This window comes from Megascapheus bottae, chromosome 10, assembly GCF_031878675.1.
Source record: "Megascapheus bottae isolate mThoBot1 chromosome 10, mThoBot2.hap1, whole genome shotgun sequence".
Lineage (NCBI taxonomy): Eukaryota > Metazoa > Chordata > Mammalia > Rodentia > Geomyidae > Megascapheus > Megascapheus bottae.
Window position 1 is genome coordinate 17,677,190 of NC_143518.1, and position 23,035 is coordinate 17,700,224.

Consider the following 23,035-nt stretch of genomic DNA (forward strand, 5'->3'; position numbering starts at 1 on the left):
TTTCTAAAAGGGACATGGCAAAAGACAAAAGGAACTGAAGATTTTTTTTTTTTTTACCAGTCCTGGGCTTGAGCTCAGGGCCTGAGCACTGTCCTTGGACTTTCTCAAGGCTAAAGCTCTACCATTTGAGCCTCAGCACCACTTCTGGCTTTTTTCTACGCATATGGTACCGAGGAATCGAACACGGGTCTTCGTGTATGCTAGGCTAGCACTCTACCACTTGGCCAAACTCCCAGGCCTGGAACTGGAGAATTTTAATCAGGAAAAAGAGAAAAATTCAGAGACATATTAAGTGTTTGTATTTTATTATTCTGTCTTCTAAAATTCTAAGTTGGTACCAGCACTTCTTTATTTGTTGGGTTTTCTAGATTTTTTTTAAAAACTGTACTCTTATATAGTCAGACTGGTCTAGAACTCTTGATCTTCCAATCTCAGCCTCTGAATCCTGGGATTACAAGTATGTACCATAATACCTGGTGCTGAGCAGGCACTTTTGTTCAGTGGACAAGTAAACCTGATCCTACATATAGATGCCAAGAAGCTCAGAAAAAAAAAAAAAATTAGCAAATTCTCCAAGGTAAATGCAAATTCACATATATTTTATGGAAAACTATAATACAAGTTATAGACATCTTTTAAACAAATACAGTGCATACAAAAATGGTTTATTTGGAATTTAGCTTCCACCACAACTCTCCAACATCAAAATTCCTATGATGTAACACTATCTGCATCATATAAATCAGCACCATTAGAGCCTTATAATTTCATAATTGCAGTTTATAAGCTCATCTCTGATTTTAAATACTTTTGTTTTACTTTTTAATATATTAGCATATATTAGTTATACAAAGGTTTATTATAACATTTCTATACATGTACACGATATATCCAAATCAATCTTATCCCTTCTCTTCCCCATCCATTGTCTCTTCTTAAAGCAATATCAACAGATATCACTGTTCTATTTTCATACATAAAAATAAACTATGTTAACCATGTTCATCCTCATTCACTCTCTTGGGTAGCCCCCCACCCTTTTTTTTTTTTTTTTGCCATTTTGGGGCTTGTACTCAGGGCTTGGGCACTGTCCGTGAGCTTCTTTTGTTTAAGGCCAGTGATCTACCTGAGAGCCATTTCTGGCTTTTTCTGTTTATGTGGTACTGAGGAACTGAACTTAGGGCTTCATGTATGCTAGGCAAGCACTCTATCACTGAGCCACATTCCCAGCTACTTTCCCTTCCTTTGATACTCATTCTCTTGAGCCTGTTTTACTTTCCTATCGTTAGTGTATATGTATCTTTCTGTGTGTGTGTGTGTGTGTGTGTGTGTGTGTGTGTGTGTGTGTGCATTAACTGCACCAAAAAGTTTCATTATTTCCTCTAATTTTTCTCTTTTTTTCATTCTTAGAGTTTGACCAAAGAGCCTCACAATTGCTAGACAGGCTACCACTAAAGCTATACTCCCAGTGCTGACTCTAAATCTAACTAGTTATCATTAAGGTTTTCTCAAAGAAAAAAAAAATGTCAAAGAAGGCACAGAACTTCCTAAAACTCTTGAAATTCTAAGTATTCTTATTTTCTTCTTTGAACCTCAAATGCCCTTTGTTATCTTTCACCTTAGGCCACTTTTGGAGAGTTAAGTGCAATGATTTGCACACAATAGTTCAGAAAAGTTCGTTTCAGTTGTTCCTAAACAATTCTTTCCTATTAAAATGTAAGTTTTGCCGGGAGTTTGGCCTAGTGGTAGAGTGCTTGCCTAGCATGCACAAAGACCCGGGTTTGATTCCTCAGTACCAAACATATAGAAAAAGCTGGAATGGCACTATGGTTCAAATGGTAGCCTTGAGAAAGCCAAAGGACAGTGCTCAGGCCCTGAATTCAAGCCCCAAGACTGGCAAAAAAAAAAAAAAAAAAGTTTTAATAGGCATTTAACTGTTTGCCTTCCTCCAGCAACCATGATTACCTTTCAGCATCTTTCATGTACAAGATATACTTGTAATCCTAGCTATAGGGGAGGCTAAGAGCAAAAAACATTTGAAACAGTTGGGATAGAAAAGTTCACAAAATGTTATCACAAAAATAACCAGCAATGGGCCAGGAGTTTGGCCTAGGGTTAAAGTAATTGCCTAGTATGCACGATTCCACAGTACCATATACATAGAAAAAGCCAGAAGTGGTGCTGTGGCACAAGTGGTAGAGCTCTAGGCTTGAGAAAGCCCAAGGACAGTGGTAGAGCGCTAGCCTTAAGCACAAAAAGGCTTAGGGACAACACCCATCCTGAGTTCAAGCTCCATGATCAAAAAAAATAAAAAAGACGGGGCTGGAGGAGTGGCTCAAGAAGTAGAGCACGAACCTAGGCTTGAGTTTAAGAACTCTGAACACAGTCTGTGTAACTCTTAGACTATTTTATTCAGTGCCTGGCATACATAACTACTACACTATTAGCCCCTAAAGGCTCAAGTAGTGCAGTTGGAAAAGCCTACAGGATTTATAGTGCTTTTCCCCCTTCACAAAATGTAAGTTGTTCTTTGCATACATTTACCCATTCCCTTCTGTTACAGGTCTGGAAATATAACCTTATGGAAGTTGGAATTTGAGAATAAGAGATCCAGGTTATTTTTTAATTTTTTTTTTTTGCCAGTCCGAGGACTTGAACTCAGGGCCTGAGCACTGTCCTTGGGTTTTCTTAAGACTAGAGCTCTGCCACTTGAGCTGCAACGCCACTTCTGGCTTTTGGTATGTGATACCAAGGAATCAAACCTAGGTCTTCATGTATGCGAGGCAAGCACTCCACCACTAGGCCAAACTCCCAGCACCGAGATCCATGTTATTTTTACAATTAAGTTTAGATGAGCCTTTAATGATTACCATCAATAATAAAGGGAACTTAAAGCCTTACCAATTTTTTTTTACTAAGCTCAAATTCCTCATTTTGTAGCTCCTTACCTGGGTAAGGTTTTCCTTAGAATTCGAATTGTTACTTTCTTGATACTCATGATATTTCCTTTTCCTCTCATTAACAGTCTGCTTATATGTAGAATCTGAACACAAGTGTTCAGGTTTGTGTCCTGTTAAATTTAATGAAATCTGGGAGCTTTTCAGGCATTCTTTTTCTTCCCGCTTAGTCTTTGACTTGTTATATTCCAAATTGGAAACATTTTCTTCTAGTAGTTTCTGGCGGGTATTACAGGATTTTACTGGAATTCTGAAGCTGATTTTCTTTCCTTTAGATTCAAAGGGTTCCTTAATTATGTTATTGGAATTATAATCCTGAGAAAATTGATTTTTCTTGTATTTTGCTGAGATACATTCTTCAGAATTGTCTCTAAATTTATTGGTCTTTTCATTCTTGATTTCTTTCACCTTTTCCCTCTGAGAAAGTAATTGGAGCCATTTCTTTTCCTTCATCTGGTTTTCAGCTTTAGGTTTCACATCTTTGGCAATTTTAGGATAGCTAAAGTTTTTAATTCCAAAGTCAAGCTTATTCCTAACATTTGTAAATTTAGTATCTTTTTTAATTCCATTTGAAAGACTCTGTGATGTGATCTGGTTATCATTTGAGTATGATGCTTCTTGGAGTTTACTAGATTCCTGAGATGAAGAACTGCTTTTTTGCTTCTTTCTGGGTATATCAATTTTTGCATTCAATCTATAAGGCAGCAGAAAAATGTCCATTTCATTACAAATAATGCTCATGATCTGGTAAATATAATGTAACCCTTCTATTAATTACAATAAAAATATATAGAAAAAACAAATAAAGCTCATGGTATAACTTTTGTTAGTGATGATAGACTGGTCACAAGTGCAAGGACTTGAGTTTGAACCTCAATGAGAGACAGAAAAAAAGACATAAGAGAGAGGAGAGAGAGGAGAGGGAAGAGAGGAGAGAGAAGAGAAAGAAGGAAAGGGGGGAGAGAGAGGAAGAGAAAAGAGGAGGGAGGGGATAGGGAGAGAGAGGAGTGGGGGAAGAGAGGGGAGTAGGGGAGAAAGGAGGGAGGGGTACAGTGCTGGGCAGGGTAGAGCAGGAAAGGAAAGAACAGAGTGTAGTGGGGGAGAACGGGGGTGGAAAAGATTAACAAATAGTGTTGGAATGACTGGTTTACTATTTGAAAGAAAGTTAATTTTACCTAATATCAGACAAAATAAATTCTGAAACAATTAAGTATAAGATAATTAGCATAATTGTTACACTTTTCAGCGAATTTTTAATAATTACAGGATAAAATGGGATGCTTATACAATTTTTAATAAAGAACTTCCTAACAGTGAGAAAAATAGTAAAGGAAAACAGTAGTACTATATGGTTACTTTAACAAATGAAAACATAAGCCATGTATGATGGCATAGGCCTCCTTAATAATTGGGGTACAGGCAGGAGGATCACAAGTCTGAGTTCAGCCCAAGTAAACAGCAAGACTGTCTCAAATGACAAAGGACTAGGATATCACGTAGTAGTATAGCACTTGCCTCATTTGTGCAGGGTCCTGGGTTTGATCACTAGAAGAAAAGAAAAGGCAAAGAAAATCAGCCTTCGTTTTTAAGGCAAAATACTAAAAAGCTATCTAGAAAAAAATGGATTTTTACCTTTTCACATCTTGTCTTCTTTTGGTATTACAATACAGAATGTCTGTATGATGTGATTTCTAAAAATGAGAAAACATCATTTAGAAAATATAAATTGTGCATTCATGTAAAAGTGACAGGGAAAGGAGATTAGGAGATAATTATTTTCTATAACTGTATGAATAGGCTGCCATAATACTTCCAATCATCCTCATTTTACAAATAAACCACCAAAGGCTTAAAGAGAATTATTCATCTACCTCATTGTCACAGAAAAAAGTCAATGTCAGAGTCATGATTTGAAACAAGATCTCACATTCTCTATTCTCTATTCTGTATTCTGGGGATGAACCCAAGATAGTGAGATAGACATAAAAGGTACGTACAAATAACCTAAAGTAAAAATATAGCTAGGTGTCAATGCAGAAGACTAGCCAGTCAGTGTTAAGACTTCTTGACATCTACCACCAAAACATGGAAGGTCCTCAGGAAGAAAAAAAAAGTATACAAAATACATTCTAAGCACTGAAAAATGAACTAGGCATGGTGGCTCAAGCATGAAACACTACTTACTTGAGTGGTAGAGATCAGGATAACCTGGTTTGAAGTCAGTCTGACATTAAAAAAAAAAAAAACCAAAAAGTCCATCATAACCAATAGCATGGCATAGTGGTGCACATTTGTCTAAAAAGCAATACTAATTTTGTTCAGACTGGTGGGTACCTAGTTTTGTCTCCCAAATAGTTGGAATCACAGGTCTCTACCACGGAAGGCGATCTTCAGATCTCTGCCTCTAGAGTAGCTAGGATTACAGGCATGAGCCACCATCTATAATTTTTTTTTACTGTGAGATTGGGACTCGGTATTAGTACCCCTTTCATTCACTGGTTAGTCCTCTATCAACTGAGCCAAGCCTCTAACTCCTCTCACTAACTTTTGCCCAAGATGGTCACAAACTTCAGTCTTTTTGTTTCCACTTTCAAAATAGCTGGGAATACAGGTTATTACAGTATTTAACACTCACCAGTTTTCTCTTCTCTGATAAAACTGGTCTTATACAGTAATATGAACGAATAGAACTGGCTGAAGGTTCTTCCTCCTTCTTGTCCTAAGAATGGCATTTTGTGGGAAAGGACAGAAACACTCAAAATAAAAACACTTAGAGCATTATTTTATTATTATTCCACACTGACATTCTTATTCAACAATGAACTCCAGAGAACACTTAAAGACATAGAAACTTTGGTTAGAAGAAAAACTAGAAGAAGGAAAACTAAACTAGAAATATTCTGATTTATGAGCCTGTATACTCATCAGTTAAAGATGAAATGCATACAGTGGCAACAGCAGGCAAGCTGACAACTCAAAGAATGTAGTAAGTTGACACTGTCATGGTAGGACTCAGTCTTCAATAAAGTAAAACCATTATATCCCATCAGTTGTTAGTAGGTCTTGAATTCAACAAACCAAGAACAAACTTGTTGGGAGTATCTGCCAAATACCAAAGATACCAAGAACAGGGAGGAGAGATTAATCAAAAGATAGTAAAAGCCTACAGGTAAAAAACCCAGTGTAGTCAGATGATACAGCAGTACAAAAAGAGGAAACAAATAAGAAGGGCAGCCAACAGAAAAGTGGAAGGATCTGTAATTTTAAGCAGTAGTTCAAACAGATCCCATTGATAAATTGACTTCTGAAGGGAGACCAAAACAAAAAACATAGAATTTCAATAAAAAGAAAAAAAAGTGAATCATCAGCAAAAGCAAGGCCTTGAGAGGTACAAATCAGCTTGGATTCCTGGAACAAGTAAGCCGTAAAGAAGAATTGCATAGAAGAGTGTGATTGGCAGATGTGATGGGGAAAGCCCAATAAGTATGATTTTTACTCTGAATGATGCAACTGAAAGAGGTGTGATAATATTTGTTTACATTTTAAAATGATGACACTGATTACTGGATTAAGAGTAGACAAAGAAGCTAGATACCAATGGCTTATGCCTATAACTCTAGCTACTCAAGAAAAGGAGATGTGAGGATTGCAATTTGAAGCCACCCCAAGCAGAAAAGTCTGTAAGACTATCTACAATTAGCCACCAAAAAGATGGAACTGGAGTTGTGGCTCAAAGTGGTAGAGCACTAGCCTTGAGTAAAAAAGCTCAGGGACAGTGCTCAGGCCCTGAGTTCAAGCTATAAGATCAGCACAAGAAAGAAAGAAAGAAGGAAGGGGGGCCGGGAGTTTGGCCTAGTGGTTAAAGTGCTTGCCTAGCATGCATGAAGACCCGGGCCCTGAGCTCAGTGGTGCTGAGCTGGAAGTGGTGCTGAGGCTCAAGTGGTAGAGCTGGAAGTGGTGCTGAGGCTCAAGTGGTAGAGCTGGAAGTGGTGCTGAGGTTCAAGTGGTAGAGCTCTAGCCTTGAGAAAGTCCAAGGACAGTGCTCAGGCCCTGAGCTCAAGCCCAGGACTGGCAAAAAAAAAAAAAAAGTAGCTTGTTGAAAAGAAAAGGAACATGGGTAGTGTACCTTTTATAACATTAACATCACCTGCCAAAAACTGGCCATTGACAATAGTGCAACCCTGGCCAATGCTGAAGAAATTAAGGAGAGAGAAAATGTGGGTCTAATGGTGAATTGTTATTACAAATGTTAAGATTCATGGGCTTACAATTGAGATCACAAATGAAAACTATTTTCTTCTCAGTACTCCATGCCTCAGTTTCTTATCTCTTATCTGAGATAATAGTAACTACTTCAGAAAACTGAAGAATAAGTAAAATAACGCAAGTAAGGAGTGAGAAAATCAAGCTATTTCTTCTAGGTCACATAGGCAGAATAAAGTACCTATCTCAATGTAAAATTAAGTTTTTTTAATTACATAAAAATAAATCATAGCCAAGTGCTGGGGGCTCACACCTGTAATCCTAGCTACTCATAGGGGAAAATCCTGGATGATCAATGGTTCAAAGCCAGCCTAGACAGAAAAGTACATGAACTCCATATCAAATTCGTAGCAAGGAAATTGACTCAAGGTATGGCTCAAGAGGTAGACCACTAACTAGCCATGAGCAAGTAAGCTAAGCTAGCAAGGGATCCCAGAGTTCAAGTTGTAGTAGTAAAAAGAAAAATAAATAAGGAGGGGAGAGAAGAAAAGGGGAGGGAAAATAGGGAGAGAAAGAAATTGTTAAAAGAAAATAAGGTGAGATCTGCAGTGAGAGTCTGATCTCCGGAGTCTGTATTACTTGTGGGCTTTGTCGCCATCTTATCCCCCATGTAGACATCCAAGAAGGATGAGAACATCTGGTGCCCAGATGTGGGGCACAACTAGGGAGTAAGTGGACCTCTTCAAGCAATTATGTGGAAAGGAATCTTGGAGAGCAGGCACCTTTACTTTTATGAAACTGTTCTCTCTGCCTGTGGGTGATTCCAGGCAGGATATGGGATGAGTCCATGTGGAACCTCCCCATCGGGGCTGCCATTCTGAGTTGCCCCCCCCCATACATCCACCTTGGCTCCGGCACCTAGAATAGGGACCCCTGGAAGAATGCTCCACTGCCCCTGTAGATAAAGGCGCGGGCCAGCAAATTTATCCATCTCTGATTGATCTCAAGCTCAATGAAAGCAGGCCTCCTACACATCCAGGTAGGTCTTGACCCTGGGCATCTTCAGGAATCCCCTGGGGTGGGGAGCCCTTCCCTTAGTAATCCTCTCCCATGAATTGTTACTAATCTGATGGTAAAATGGGTGATGTGATTAGTATTTCTTAAACTTGCCCCCTAAAATGTATTAAATTGGGAAAAAGTGTTTTAAAAAGAGTAAAAAGGAAAATTAGGGCTAACAAAATGATTGTTTAATTGCTATTTCAATTCACCCTTGTAAGTTTGTAACAGTTTCCAGTGGGCCCACAGAAAAGAACAGCAGGTCCTTATTCAGATGTAAATTTTTCCCTTACCAAATTTCAGATAAGATTATGCTTAGAGAATCTTCTGTAAACATGCCTTACTAAAGCCTTGTGTTACTGTGCAGGAACTTGTAAGTATAATAGTGGGTAGTTTACAATCCTAATTTTGCTCTAAGCCCTAACTGAGCAGATTTTGGGTTGAAACCAGCCACAAATTCAGGAAAGAAGCTTGTAAACCTGAGGCTATGTGCCTATCAGTCTATAAGTTAGCTGCTAAGCTTTTAGGGTCCCTGGTCAAGTATAGAGACAACGCCCTTGAGTCAGCTTGAAAAAGATACAGGAGTCCACTCCTGGGACTTTAGCTAGCCTACTCTTGGCCATTGGCCCCCTTAAAAACAAATAAAAATGGGGGGATACAGGTACCTAAGGCATTAGGCCTCAAGATAAGCTTGTTGATAATTTATTTACATTAAACTTTTTAAATTTCGATTCTAAAGGATTTCCCCTGCTTATAAGCATTGGGGCACCATGCTACCTCGCCCAACCCTCCTGCCCCTTGTCCGATGGAAGGGCCTGATCACTAACACCTGGCAGGAGCCAGCCCCTCTGTTAACAATGGGGCAAGGGTTTGCTTGTGTTTTCCCAGACAGAGCAGAGGCGGCTATCTGGATTCCCAGCTGAGATCTACATCCCTACACAGCCCAGGGAAATGGAACCGATGCAACAAGCACTGTGGAAGATGAGCCTGATGGAGATGATCCCTAAAGCCCACCTTGAGGACAGCCCTGGATCAGAAGCCCGTCAGATTACCTGAGGGGACATGGGATTTTAAAACCCTAGTTAACTGTTAACTCTCAAGTTTCAGGAATAGGCAATCTACAAGTTCCTGCCACCACAAAATGGCCTCTCAGCAACACCGCCACCAGCTACAGCCAGCTGACCTGAGTCCTGCCTCCACTTTTGTGACCTATCCAGAAAAACCGCCCTGGACTGCTCTGCCACATATGGATGCCACGGACTCTCCTCAAAGCTACCTCATCCTATGTCTACCCCGGCATGGGAACCAGAAGAAACAGGAACTGTGGAGGTCTGTAGTAATAAACTTGACTCCCAAGCAGGGGACCGTGATATGATTATGAATTATTATTTTCCCTCAAAGCATGCTGGGGAGGGCATGGGGGCTGTGATTCTCATTTACCCCAATCCCGTTTCTGAAGCCCATCTAGTCCTCTTTGGCCCACCCAGATCATTTCCACAACAGCAGGCTTTGTGCATCCTATATTCTGTTATGAGTGTCCATAAATAAAGAAAAAGGGGGAGAAAAAAAAAAAGAAAATAAGGTTAGGTCAGCAAATCAAAATTCTTACTACATCAAAAATAGGTGAAGAGGCACAGCTTTTTCTCTGAGCATTTTCTTCTTTCCCATAAGATTCTTCATTGGACATCTTTAAAAGCTAAAACAAAAAATTCCAGATACATTTTTATAATAATGAAGTACATTATGAACTATTCAGATATATAAAAATTAGTTTTAAAAAATGGTGTCCAGGGCTGGGAGTATGGCCTAGTAGTGGTCAAGGGCTTGCCTGACATGTACAAAGCTCTGGGTCCAAGTCCTCAGTAATCACATAAACAGAAAAAGCCAGAAGTAGAGCTGTGGCTCAAGTGGTAGAGCACTAGCCTTGAGCAAAAGAAGCTCAGGGAGAGTGCCCAGGCACTGAGTTCAAGCCCAAGACTGGCAAAAATAAATAAATAAATAAATAAATAAATAAATAAGTGGTTTCCATATTCTATCTATTCTCAATATGGTAAGATGCTCCCATTGTTTCACATTTTATTACTTACATTCTCCTTCATAAAGATCTGTTCCTCTCCTTCAGTTTGATCAGTCAAGCTTGTTTCAAAACTATGCCTTGATAAGGTTTTTTCTTTTTTGCTGTTTTTGTTTTCTTTCCTTTTTGTTCTGCTTGCTCATTTATATGTATTTGAGGGTCTAGGAGAGGCACAGAAATACAGGGACAAAGTGTGAACGAATGCAGCAATGTACTCACTGGACATTATGTTGAAAATGAACTATACACCTTATGCATGGAGATAGGAAGAAAAAACTGGGAAAGAGTGAGGGAACGGGTGACAGTGTCCAAAAAGAAACCTGACTTATGTAACTGTAACCTCTATGTACATCACCTTTACAGTAATAATAAAAAAAAATTCTTTGCCTTGAACTTTTTCCTCAAGTGCCAGATTTTCAAATGCCTGCTGAAATGATGTATTTTACAACTATACTTCAAAAACAGTTATAAATTTTCATTTTTTCCCAACACACTCTGTCATTTATTATGCGAAACTTCAGCAAACTGCAGGCAAAGTACATACATTATTTTCTGAGTCCATTTCACTATATGTAAAAGAATTTATTCTAAAGGTTTATTGAGGAAGTCAATTAAAACACAGATGCATGATAGAATCTAAAGAAATTCCTATGTGGATGTACTATTAGAAACGGAGTTCCTTGAAAAGTATGCTGTATTAAAAACTTGGGAAATGCCTGCTGGTGAGTGAATGAATTAGTCTTCCATAGAATATTCACCCATTCTGAACCATTTCTAATTCTTGCCAATTATGGTTCCTCTGTTCAGTGTCCATCCCTGTCTCACTTTTTGAGCCCTGCTCTAGACTGAGACAAAGGCAATAGGTGATTACAAAATATATTTGAAGCTGCTCTTATAGCTCTACCATCATGCTTTCACAGGACAGTATCTTTGGCAGCTATCTTCACAAAAACCTCATGAAAAAAAAATGCAGAGTCAAGTCCAACTAAAAAGTCATTTTTGAAACCAGGTGCCTGTAATCTCAGCTACTCAGGAGGCTGAGATCTGAAGATCACAGCTCAAAGACAGCCCAGGCACTAAAGTCCATGAGAGTCTTATCTCCAATTAACTACCAGAAAACTGGAAGTAGCTCAAGTGGTAGAGCTAGAGCTGAAGAACTCATTGCCCAGGCCCAGAGTTCAAGCCCCACAACTGACAAAAAAAAAATCATTTCTGAATTCTTGACCTTGAGAACCTTCAGCATGATAAGTGTTCATAGAGTCATGTTGAGCTATGAAGTTTATGGATCACCTACGTAGTAACTGATACATAAGTATACTTCCATAATATAATGCTTCTTTAGATTTCTTCATGCTAAGAAATTCTTAACTATATTTCCCACAGAATGAATATACTAAAATTGAATGTGTCTACCTTTTGTTTTCCAGATGGTATTAAATCATGGAGATGGCATGTTGAGTTAAGCTTTCTTTTTTTGGGGGAAAGGGGGTGCTTTACCTGAGCTCTTCACCTCAAGGCTACTGCCCTACCCCTTAAGCTACAGCCCCATTTTCCATTTTCTAGTGGTTAATTGGAAATAAGAGTCTCTAGGTCTTTAGTGCCAGGGCTGGCTTTGAACCTCTATCCTCAGATCTCAGCCTCCTGTGTAGCTAGGATTACAGGCCTGAGCCACCACCCCAGGCTTTGAGTCAAGTTTTCTACAAACAAACAAGGGCTAGGGATGTAGCTCAGGACTAAAGGGCTCACCTAGTATGTGCAAGTCCCAGGCTTCCAACCCCAGCAGCACTCCCCCCCAAAAAAGGAAGAAAAATTAAATTACAGAAGATAACTAGAAATTTAAAAATTATATTTTAAAGGATACACTAATATAGTCAGCATTTCTATAGGTTGTAATCATATAGGTTATATAATAGTGATATTCCATTTTTAAAAGGAAGTTCAATATACGCCCAAGAATACTAGTTAATCAGAAGAGGGGAGGATTTAAAAGGGCTTTAGTGGTCTTGGTAGGCTAGAATGGAAACCAAATCCTGAGTATTAGGCAAAAGCTTTACTACTGAGATACAACCCCAGCTGCCTATTAAAAGGGATTTTAGAATTTGAACAAATTTATGAGAATAATCTGTCTTAAAAAAAAAAAACAGTAATAATGCCAGGTGCTGGTGACTCAAGCCTGTAATCTTAGCTACTCAGGAGGCTGAGATGTGAGGATCGTGGTTCTCACCCAGCCCGGGCACAAAAGTCAGTGAAACTCTTATCTTCAATTAACCACCAGGAAACCAGAAGTGGTGCTGTGGCTCAACGGTAGGTAGCCTTGAGCAGAAGAGCTCAGGGACAGCGCCCAGGCCCATAGTTCAAGCCCCACGAACGACAAAAATGAAAATAATAATAACCTGGCACTAGTAGCTCCCTGGAATCTCAGGTACTTAGGAGGCTGAGATCTGAGGACTGCAGTTTGAAGTCAGCCGGAACGGGCAAATCCAAGGGACTAATTTCAATTTGATCAGCAAAAAAGCTACTTTTGGCGGAAAAAGCTAAAAGGGGCAACTTCTAGGCGCTAAGTTCTAGCCCCAGTACCCAGAAGACAAAACAAAAAACAAGCCAGGAGCTGTTGGCTCAAGCTTGTAATCCTAGCTGTTCAGGAGATCTGACAGAGAGGTTACAAAGCCAGCTAGCTTGGGCTACGAGACGCTAACCTCCAATAAACTACTCAGAAAAGGCCAGAAGTGGGGCTGTGGCTTAAGTGCCCGGAGTTCAAGCCCTAGGCAACTCCCCGTACCCCCCCCCCACACCAAACAAAAAAACAAACACAAAACCATTCTAACTTCCAAACTAATGAGAAAAAAAAAAAGGCCAATTTCCAATTAGCGTTTCTGGCATGCACGCACGCGCGCACGAGCGCGAACACACACACACACACACACACACACACACACACACACCCCAAACAACAACAAAAACTCTTCCAGATAAACTTCCCAACTAAGGAGAAAGGAAGAGGTCAACTTGCAGTTAACGTTTCAAGGTCACAATCAGGCCGTTTTTCCATTTCTAAAACCAGTTTGGAAAAACAACAGACGGATAAGGAAGGTACTAACCTTAGTACCTCAGAAAAACACCTGGGTGTGACGCTTTCTCTCTCTTTCCCCACTTCCCTGCGGCCCCCCAACCTTCAAACCAGAAAACTCAACTTAGTTCCTCTCCCCCTCCCCCACGCCCCCTCCCCCACGCCCCTCCCGAGCTGTAAAGAGAAAAGAACGACAGGAGTGAAGGGGAGAAAAGAATGGGGCGCAGGTTCACTGCCTATAAAGGGTGGGCAGTGTGAAACGCACCAAGTGCCCTGAAGCTCTAAACAAGCCGAGCTCTCCCCCGTACCAGGCCCCGGAGGCCTACCAACATCCAAACCCGGGCCGAAACAATCCCGACGCCCGCGGCCACAAGCAACAAAACAGGAAAGGTGTTCGGGTCACAGGGAAGGGGAAGCATGAGAAAGGAGGCGGAGTCCAGTCCAATTCGGAGTTAGCTGGACAGGTTTCGGAGGCACAGCTACTGGCGGGGTCCACCTGCTCTCCCCAGGAACCCACCGGAGCCAGACGCAGCGTGGGGACAACCTCGAACCCGAGTCCCACACCCGGCCACACCCTTCAGAGCCACCCGGACCCGCCCACAGACAGCCTCGCCCCGCCCAGGCCCTAGCGGCTCCGGGAAAACTTCCGCCGACTCGCGGCCCTTGTGGGTGCTTGGGTCCGGGGGTGAGGGGGCCGGGCATGGAGGACTCCTAACTCAGCTAAAAGTCAGCGCACCTCCAGTTTCCTACCTTACCGGCGCCTGCGGTGGTAGCGACTCGGGAGGCCCAAGCCAGGATTAAGCCCCCACCCCCGATCCCGCAGCTCACTGGGAAATGTAGTTCCGCGCTCGGCTCCGCACCAACGCCCCAACGCTCCGGAGCGTAGAGCCCATCTGCCTGTTCTTCCTCTGAGGACTGGAACTCGGCCCCGCCCACGGGGCGCAGTGCTCCCTGGGTATTGTAGTCTTGAGGTTCGCAGGCGGGCCGGTGAAATGAGAGACGCAGAGTGGAAAAGGAACTCTCTCACCTGATTGGACGAGTTCTCCAGCACGCTTCTGCGCAGTGTGAGGGGGCGTCGCGACGCCCGGGGAGAGGGAAGCGGTCGCGTTCTCGAATCGTTGCCTCTGGCTTTTCGGCTGACAGGATTTGTTCGCCCGGTTCCTCTTTTCTGTTTGTTGTTTTTTGTTTTATTTTGTCTGTGGCTCGCCACTTTCCCTCTCCTCATTTGTTTCCCCTCTCCTTGATCCTGCCCAGTGGGCATTAGCTTCAGTTGTCTCCACCCGCTGTGAGTCCCCCCCCACACACACACACACCCGCCCCCAGGTCCCCTGGCACGGAGGCGGTAACTATGGAGAATATGGCGGAGGAGGAGCTGCTGCTACCTCTGGAGAAGGAGGGAGCTCAGGTCGGCGTCCCGACCTCGGCCCGGGTTTCAGATTCGGCTCCGGAACCGGCTCCGACTCCGGCCTCGGCTCCAGCCCCAGCCCTCGCCCGGGCCCAGGCTCCGGCCCTGTCTCCGTCCCTAGCGTCAGCCCCCGAGGAGGCGGAAAGCCGTAAGTGCCGCGGGAGCTGGAAGGAGGGGAGGGGGCGGGGGTCCTCCCAGTCCGCGATGGAGTTCGTGGGGACCGGCAGGCCTGGGGGACCGGGGTCGCGGTTGAGGGTCGTTAGAGGGCTGCGAGGTCATCACAGCGAGGGTAGCGGGGAGGCCGGCGGGTGCCGTGGGCACCAGTTAACGGTGAGCTCCAGAGCCCTTTCGTTGGGGAGAACCGTTCTGTTGTACTAAAATAAGTTCGCACAGGTATTTTTGTACTCCAGTCCGTCTCCATCCCGTGTCCGCTGTGGTTCGTGGAGTCCGTACCGATGTGACGGCGGCAACCGAGGCAACCTGTTTAAGAGAGATGGTGGCTGCCACAGTTTAGAAACTGCTGTCCACTGCTTTACACCGAGATGGGCTTGTCTTGTGTTGCCCTTTCCTTTGTAACTTGCTTCCCCCAAAGAATTTGAGACTTTTAAAGTTGTTCGGGAAACACCTTCAGTGTCCCCACGCGCACACGTATAAATACCAATAGGAGTGTTTACTTACTTCCTCCACTCAGAAGTTGATTTGGAAATTAACAGACCATGTGATTGTGCTCTGAATCTGCTTCATGTTTTCTGAGGGGTAGTTGATTGGGTCGTTTGGGAACTTTGAAAATCGATGATTCACCACTTCTGTAAGGATCTTGTGAACATTTTTAAACGTGAAGGAAGATTTCGCGACTACTTCCACGAAATTAGTTTATGTTCCATAAATTGATGTTTATTCCCTTTACGTAATAACCACTTAGGATATTTTAATCCATCTACTACGATGTGGCCAATTCGGAACTTGGTGTTTTCAAAAAACAGTTGGATAGTTATAGTCTAATAGAATTACTCTGCGATTTTAAATGAACATGTTACTGTTACAAGTAGATTTGAAACAAATATGTCTGATCGAAGCAAAGAAAGTCACCATCTCTGGTAGCAGTCTCCTTATTTTGCTTGCACATGCAAAATAAGGCTAGTTTATTTCTTCATCTACAGTGTGGTGGGTGAGTGGGGAATTTAACACTGCTAAGTAGCCTACTGCTTTTCAGATTATGTCTATTTAAATTAGTCACAATGGTTCAGCTGCTTTAGCGAATGCATGCTTTCTCCACCTCCTCACCTTTAAGAATATGTTAAACCAGACACCTACTGTAATCCTAAAGGTTGAGGTAGAAGGAGGATATTCAGTTGGAGACCAGTCTGGACTAGAGAGAGAAACCCTGTCTCAAAATTAAAAGATTGGAAACATTTATGTATTTCAGGACTTACAAGTGTGTTTTATGAAGAATGTATATACTTTTCTAGGAGCTTGGAAATGCATTACTGGGACAAATGAATGATTTTGAAATCTGAAATGCATTAGAATTAAGATACATATTAATAATACTTTAAAAATTATTTTTACATCTGGTTAGTCTTTTGAAGTCAATCATAAGTAGGGAAGATGAAGATGGTGTATCTGAAATACATTTGAAAACTGAGGAAACAGTAACAGAAGTTTTTTAAAAATCTGCTGACATCTTGGACTCTCCTAATTTAACAAGAGCTTTGCCTGTTGATTTCTGGATGTTTAGTGTTATGAAAAACAAGTTGAATGCTTTTAAAATACAGAGTTCTTTAATCAGAAAGTAATTTCAGAAATGTTTGATAGACATCATAAATTCTGAAGACAGATGTTTGACAGTTTTCTTCGAATGTACTATAGTTTTCAATTTTCTGATTTTGCAGGCTTTTACTTTTAATTAAGTCAACAGGCACAACTTTATGTAATGTTATATATCATGCTTTACAAACATAAATCTTTGAACTATGTAGCCAAAAACGTTATGGCTTCAAATAGTATAGGTTGGTTTGTACACTTAGAACTCTCAACTATTACTCTCTGACTTAGCAATTAAAAGTGTTTGATAAGATAGGAAAAATTTTTATCTATTTATAAAAATTATACCTCATTGGGCCTGGGAATATGGCCTAGTGGTAGAGTGCTTGCCTAGCATGCATGAAGCCTTGGGTTCAATACCTTGGTACAACACACCCAGAAAAAGCTGGAAGTGTGATGTGGATCAAGTGGTAAAGCAACAGCCTTGAGAAAGCCCAAGGACAGTGCCCAGGCCATGAGTTCAAGCCCAGGACTGGAAAAAAAAAGTTATACCTCACAGTACCTGGTGGCATAAGAATTTAATCAATATTTCTTCCTCTTCATTGTTTCTTTTTAGTAAGAAAAAATTATTCTGAGGAAGAATGTGTGATAATACTGAATTTCTAAAATTAATCCAAAAAGTCAAATCTTTTTTTTAATTAACATGCTTTGGTGTCTGCTGTATGCAAGTTTCTGCAATCTGGCACTTAGTCATCAGGAAGATGAATAAAGAGTATGTTACTTTCTCATATTATTATTTGTGAGGAAGACAAATTATTCTAATAAGTGAACATATGAGGGAGACTAGGTGGTAACAGTGCAAGAACCAAAGTTAATAGTCCGAAAATAGACTAGAGTTAATAGTCTGAAAATACTCTAAAATTGTAAGCTACTTAATGAAATGAATATTAAAGAACCCCAGGAGTTAATTCCATTTTCTCCTACCATTTTGTGGATTTTTTACTTATCAGTTAGCACCTTACACATTCACGCTCCCACTTTGTAAATGTTTCTTTGCTATAGATACACATAAAATCACATCTCTCCACTGTTAGAAAAAAGAGAATTATAATTTTATCTATCTCTTTTTTTAACTTATCAAACTTCCTAAAAATAAATATTACTAGTCATGTGCAGTGGCTCATTCCTGTAATCCTAGGTACTGAGGAAATTGAGATCTGAGGATTGTGGTTCAAAGCCAGCCCAGGCACTAAAGTAGGTAAGACTCTTATCTCTGGTTGACAACCAGAAAACTGGAAATGGCACTGTGACTCAAGGAATAGGACAGTAACCTGAGCTGAAGAGCTAAGAGAACAATGCCCAAGCCCAGAGTTCAAGTCCCACAACCTACCAAAAAAAAAAAAAAGGAATTATTACCAATATTCTGTATTAATTTCCCCTTCTGATATTTTTTCTTACTAACACCTCACTGAACCTGGTTTTCTAAAGGTCACCAATATATACTGTGTACTACATTTTAATCTGTACTGCTGTGTGCAGTACTCAGCATTAATCATGTTTCTTACAGACTAAACTGCCAAGTACCTATTTCCATCCATCCATATCTCACTTATAGATTATATCCATTTATATGAATTAGTAGTGAAGTTATCAGCATTTGAGAGTGGATTCCCTCACACCTAGTCAAGAGCATGTTAAAACATTTTAGAAGACATTTCAAAATTTATAAGGTATATTTTTTTTTTGGGGGGGAGGGGAGGTCATGGGGCTTGAACTCTAGACCTGGGCTCTTCTGGTGGTTAATTGGAGATGAGAGTCTCATGAACTTTAATGCCCTGGCTGGCTTTGAATGGTCATTCTCAGATCTCAACCTTCTGAGTAGCTAAGATTACAAGCATGAGCCACTGTGCCCAGCTTGAAGAATCATTTTTAAGAAACAGAAGGGTCCAGCAGTTTGGCCTAGTGGTAGAGTGCTTGCCTAGCATGCACAAAGACCGGGATTCAATTCCTTAGTAACACATACACAGAAAAGGCTGGAAATGGTGCTGTGGCTCAAGTTAGTAGATTGCCAGCCTTGAGAAAAGCCCAAGGACCGTGCTCAGACCCTGAGTTCATGCCCCAGGACTGGCAGAAAAGAAAAGAAACAGAAAAGTGCATAACTGGGGAAAGTATAAAGATTCAAAAATGTGAACTGTGTCATTATTTAAAGATAATTGCAGTATAGTTAATTACCCAATCATAACTGGATAAGCTGAGGGTTTTTTTCTTTCTTTCCTTTTCACAGCTTTTGTGTGTGTGTGTACGTATGTATGTTCATACGTGAGGATACTCAGAGCCTCAGCAAGTGCTTGATAGGCTATCTTGTTCTCAGTTTTACCTAATATGCATATTTATGATTTGTATCTCCATAGTCCCCCCTCAGCCCTAGAAGCAAATTTTCAGCTGCCTTCTGGAATTTGTTTTAATCTGTAATATATAAAATGTATTATCAGAAATTTCTTTTTCTCATCCTTTCTGATTAAAGGGGTTCCTCTTCCTTCTTTGGGTAATGAAAATGGCACCATCTTCCTCAACCAAATAAACTCAGAATCTTTTGAATCATCTTTCTTTTTTTCCCTTATATATTTTTTATTGTAATTAATAGAAGGGTTACATTATATTTGCCAGATAGAAGGTGCATTAATTCACATACATTGATACCCTTTCTCATGTCTTGGTCCCCATTTCCCTCCCCCCTACCTCCACCCCTCATCTTGTTTTTCCCCCTTCCCTATCCAATTTCAAATCACCAAACACAAATATATCCAATATATCAGATAACCAAGTGAGATACTGTAACAATATGGGATAACCAAGGGACAGCAAAAGAGATGAGAGATAGCATAGTACATTAAGGACAACAATCACTCATTATATGGCTTTTGTTTCCATATCCTAGAGGTCCTTTCATTTAGGGTCATACTATATGGCCTTATGTATCTAGGTTTTGCTCTATTGCAAATCTCTGCTATGAGAGCCCAAGGTTTCTACTGATTATGACAAATGAGGGAAACCATTGAGCCTATGTTCCTTTGAGTCTGGCTTACTTCATTTAATATGATTTTTTCCAGGTCTTTCCATTTCCTTATAAATGGTGCAATGTCGTTCTTTCTGATGGCAGCATAGAATTCCACATCCTTGTTGATCATGCTATACATTCTTTTTTGCCTGAATATATCTACTCCTCAAAAACCTACTACTCTACTTCAAGGGTAGATTAGTGAAAGCTGTATGTTTTGGGGTTTTTTTGTTGTTGTTGTTTGGGGAAGTTTGTAAGGTTTTTTTGGTGCCACTCCTGGGGCTTGAACTCGGCTTGGCTGTGTCGTGAGCAGGTGAAGTAATTCACCAATAGGCAGGTAATATGATGCAGCATAGTTTATTGATTTAACATAGCAGAGTTTACACTATGTGCTAGTTACTATATTCTAGTCCTCAATTGCCTAATTCTAATCTGCCTATCCAGCCTATCTGCTGGTCTCACCTCTCCAACATCTCTTAGTCCCAAATTCAAACAGGATCTGCCGTCAGTTGTTAGATGCAGCTCCCAGTCCTGCCACAGTGTGAGTTCCAGGGCCACACGATGAGTCTCAGTCCTCATGGGTCCTCTCAGGCAAGGAGCAGCTTCTATATGGCCAAAGATCCTTGAACCTCAATCTCAGTTAAGGCCAGCAGAAGTGCTGTCCCTCATTCTGGGTCCTTTGCTTATATTGGTCCTTGGCCTGCTCCTTAATGGCCCAAATTCCTTCTTGCTTGATTCGGATTGGTTACACCTTCATCCTTGCTTGGTCTGGATTGGTAACACCTTTGATCAGTGGTGCCCAGAGATGTGCTGGTACTATTATTCTCTTTCCTGTGCCCAGGTATCTGGGCTCTTAGGTCTTTTATGATTGCTCTATCTTGTAAGCCATGCTCCTGACAGTTCCTGTGGTTACAGTCATATGTGTCCTTGCATCAGTTTTATCTCCCACGTCCATATGGCTTTAGATACAAGTTTGTATTGGCAATATATTTCTTTAAGTATTTTAGCTGCATTTCATCCCATTGTTTTTCATTCCAATCATATTCATTTAGTATTTTCATATCATATTCATTATTCTAGTATTCTCACATCATATTCTTTATGTTATTATTTTCACATCATTATCTTCTCTTCTACCTTCACATCTTTATGCTCATAATAGGCTGCTATCCCTGAGCTTTATTGCTTAAGGCTAGTGCTGTACCCCTTGAGCTACAGCTCCATTTTGGGATTTTTTTGTTGTGGTGGTGGTTGTTGTTTTGTTTTTGTTGGTTAATTGGACATAAGACTCTCATGGACTTTTCTGCTCAACCTGGCTGATATCTTGGTATGAGCCAGTTGGCCTACCTGTTAGCTGATGATTTTATAGCATATACTTTTTACTCATAAGGTTACTTTACAAGTCCTTACTAGGTCTCCAATTGAAATTCTGTTCATTACCTTAAGTACTAAATGCCACTAAGTCACTTACTAGATTCAGTCATTCTCTGCATGACAAACCTGTGTCACTCCATTCTACCTCCCTTTACACTTACACTTTCCCATGTGGTTGAAAGTTCTTTGAAGACAAGAAAAATAACTTATATTTCTTCATTTTATAAAAGATAATATTTTTGTAGATAAAATTTTAAATCTTTGAATTTACACAGTGGGGTTTTTTTTCTACCAACTTTTTTTCCCATTGTGAAATACATTTGTCATATTGTAAAATGAATTTTGACATTTATTTACCACTTAGATTCTAGGACACTATATTACAGAAGGTAAGTGTATGAAATTGTGTGTGATGGAATTCAAAAACATTCTTAAAGCATGATTTTCTAACTCTTTAAATTTTGTTTCAGAAAGACACATCTCAATTCAAAGGCAACTTGCTGATCTAGAGAAACTGGCTTTTGTAACTGAAGGAGACTTTGATCCTACCAGTTCATTGAACTCAGATAATCTTGATGCAGGTAATTCCATTTGAGGAATTTTTTTTTCTTCTTACTGAGTTATTACCTTTCAGCTCATGAAAATGGTTTGCTAAGAATAGGTTGGTTACTTCCTATTGAACAAGAACAGAAGTAAAAATAATTTTTAATACAGAAAATAGATTCTTTCTATTTTTGCAAAAGTGTTGTAGAATAAATTTTTTACCTCATCAAGGAAATTAAAATCTCATGCCTTAGCCTATATATTCTGTAAGGCAACTAACTGTACTAGCTACAAGTTACAGAAGTTAAAATTATTATTATTATTATTATTTTTACCAGTCCTGGCTTGAACTCAGGGCCTGAACACTGTCCTTGGATTTTCTCAAGGCTAGAGCTCTACCACTTGAGCCACAGTACCACTTCTAGCTTTTTCTATGTTTGTGGTTCCAAGGAATTGAGCCCAGGTCTCCGTGCATGGTAGGCAAGCACTCTACTACTAGGCCAAACTCCCAACCCAATGGTTAAAATTATTTTATGTAGAAGAAATCCCAAGCCAGACAGTTTAAGGTTGTTAATGCAGGATTTCTTGATGTTGTCCATGCTCCTTCTGCTCTGCTTAGTTCTTGGACTTTGTTTTTTTGGTTTTTTTTTTTTTTTTTTTTTTTGCCAGTGCTGGGACTTGAACTCAAGGCCTGCACATTGTCCTTAGGTTTTCTCAAGGCCAGAGCTCTACCACTTAAGCCATAGTACCACTTCCAGCTTTTTTTATATATGTGGTACCGAAATTGAACCCAGGTCTTCGTGCATGCTAGGCAAGCACTCTGCCACTAGGTCAACTCCCAGCTCCAGTTCTTGGATTTTTGTCACAGTTACTTCCTGGTTTCTTGAAGTAGACATAGACATATTAAAAAAAATGTACCTATTCTGTATGATCAAGTGAATTACTGATTATTTCTGTGTATTCTATTGCTTTAAACCTAAATTTTATATCTTAATTCTTATACAAATTGGAATTGGGGATTTGAATTCTTTCACATACATTACATTTATAATTAATACTTATGGTTTGGTGATCCATATTTTTGTCAGGAATGTGCTGTAATGAAGAAGGACAGATGTATAAAATCAATAATAAAATTATATTCAAGATTCTAACCATGTGTCATGTCTCCAAATAACAATTACATTGATGATTATTTCCATCTTATGTTATTCTAGCCTTATGTTTGTTTTTGTTGTTGCCAAACTAGTAGAGAAATAGCACAGGGGATGCTTATATATCTCTTTCTAGCCCTATTCCCTTCCATGAGTCTGATCAGTGCTGGCCTTTCTCCTATCCAAAATCCTGAGTGATTGTGGGTAATGATCATTTTGACTGAAGAGTGTATTATATAGGTCATCATTTCCTTGACTTCGTTGTTCCCAGTGGCAAAAGTATTAACTAACCATAGAGAGGAGAGCTTTAAGGTAGAAAGTCAGTTGCTGATCATGTGCTACTATGCTTTTAAGCTACTTCCTGGGTCTGGAAAAATGAT

At 40.3% G+C, this 23,035-nt stretch overlaps 2 protein-coding genes across 15 annotated transcripts in view; one reads left to right on the forward strand and one right to left on the reverse strand.

Annotated features, from left to right (window-relative positions):
- Nucleotides 1-14,474, reverse strand: part of Swt1 (SWT1 RNA endoribonuclease homolog) — a 57,222-nt gene extending 42,748 nt beyond the window's left edge. Inside the window, exons 1-7 of one of the 11 annotated variants that reach the window (XM_090340231.1) lie at nucleotides 14,385-14,474; nucleotides 10,304-10,451; nucleotides 9,826-9,912; nucleotides 5,593-5,676; nucleotides 4,590-4,648; nucleotides 4,473-4,502; nucleotides 2,949-3,651 (exon numbers count right to left, since the gene is read on the reverse strand). In XM_090340231.1, the coding sequence (XP_090196357.1) occupies nucleotides 2,949-3,651; nucleotides 4,473-4,502; nucleotides 4,590-4,648; nucleotides 5,593-5,676; nucleotides 9,826-9,912; nucleotides 10,304-10,315 (975 nt within the window). In that variant the 5' untranslated portion in view covers nucleotides 10,316-10,451; nucleotides 14,385-14,474. The other 10 variants (XM_090340228.1, XM_090340229.1, XM_090340232.1 and 7 more) reach the window with 10 other exon arrangements.
- Nucleotides 14,475-14,705: 231 nt separating this feature from the next.
- The window catches only part of Trmt1l (tRNA methyltransferase 1L), a 31,206-nt gene continuing 22,876 nt past the window's right edge, over nucleotides 14,706-23,035 (forward strand). For all 4 annotated transcript variants that reach the window (XM_090340238.1, XM_090340239.1, XM_090340242.1 and 1 more), the window contains exons 1-2: nucleotides 14,706-14,910; nucleotides 21,429-21,539. In XM_090340238.1, the coding sequence (XP_090196364.1) occupies nucleotides 14,706-14,910; nucleotides 21,429-21,539 (316 nt within the window). The remainder of the gene's footprint in view (nucleotides 14,911-21,428; nucleotides 21,540-23,035) is intronic.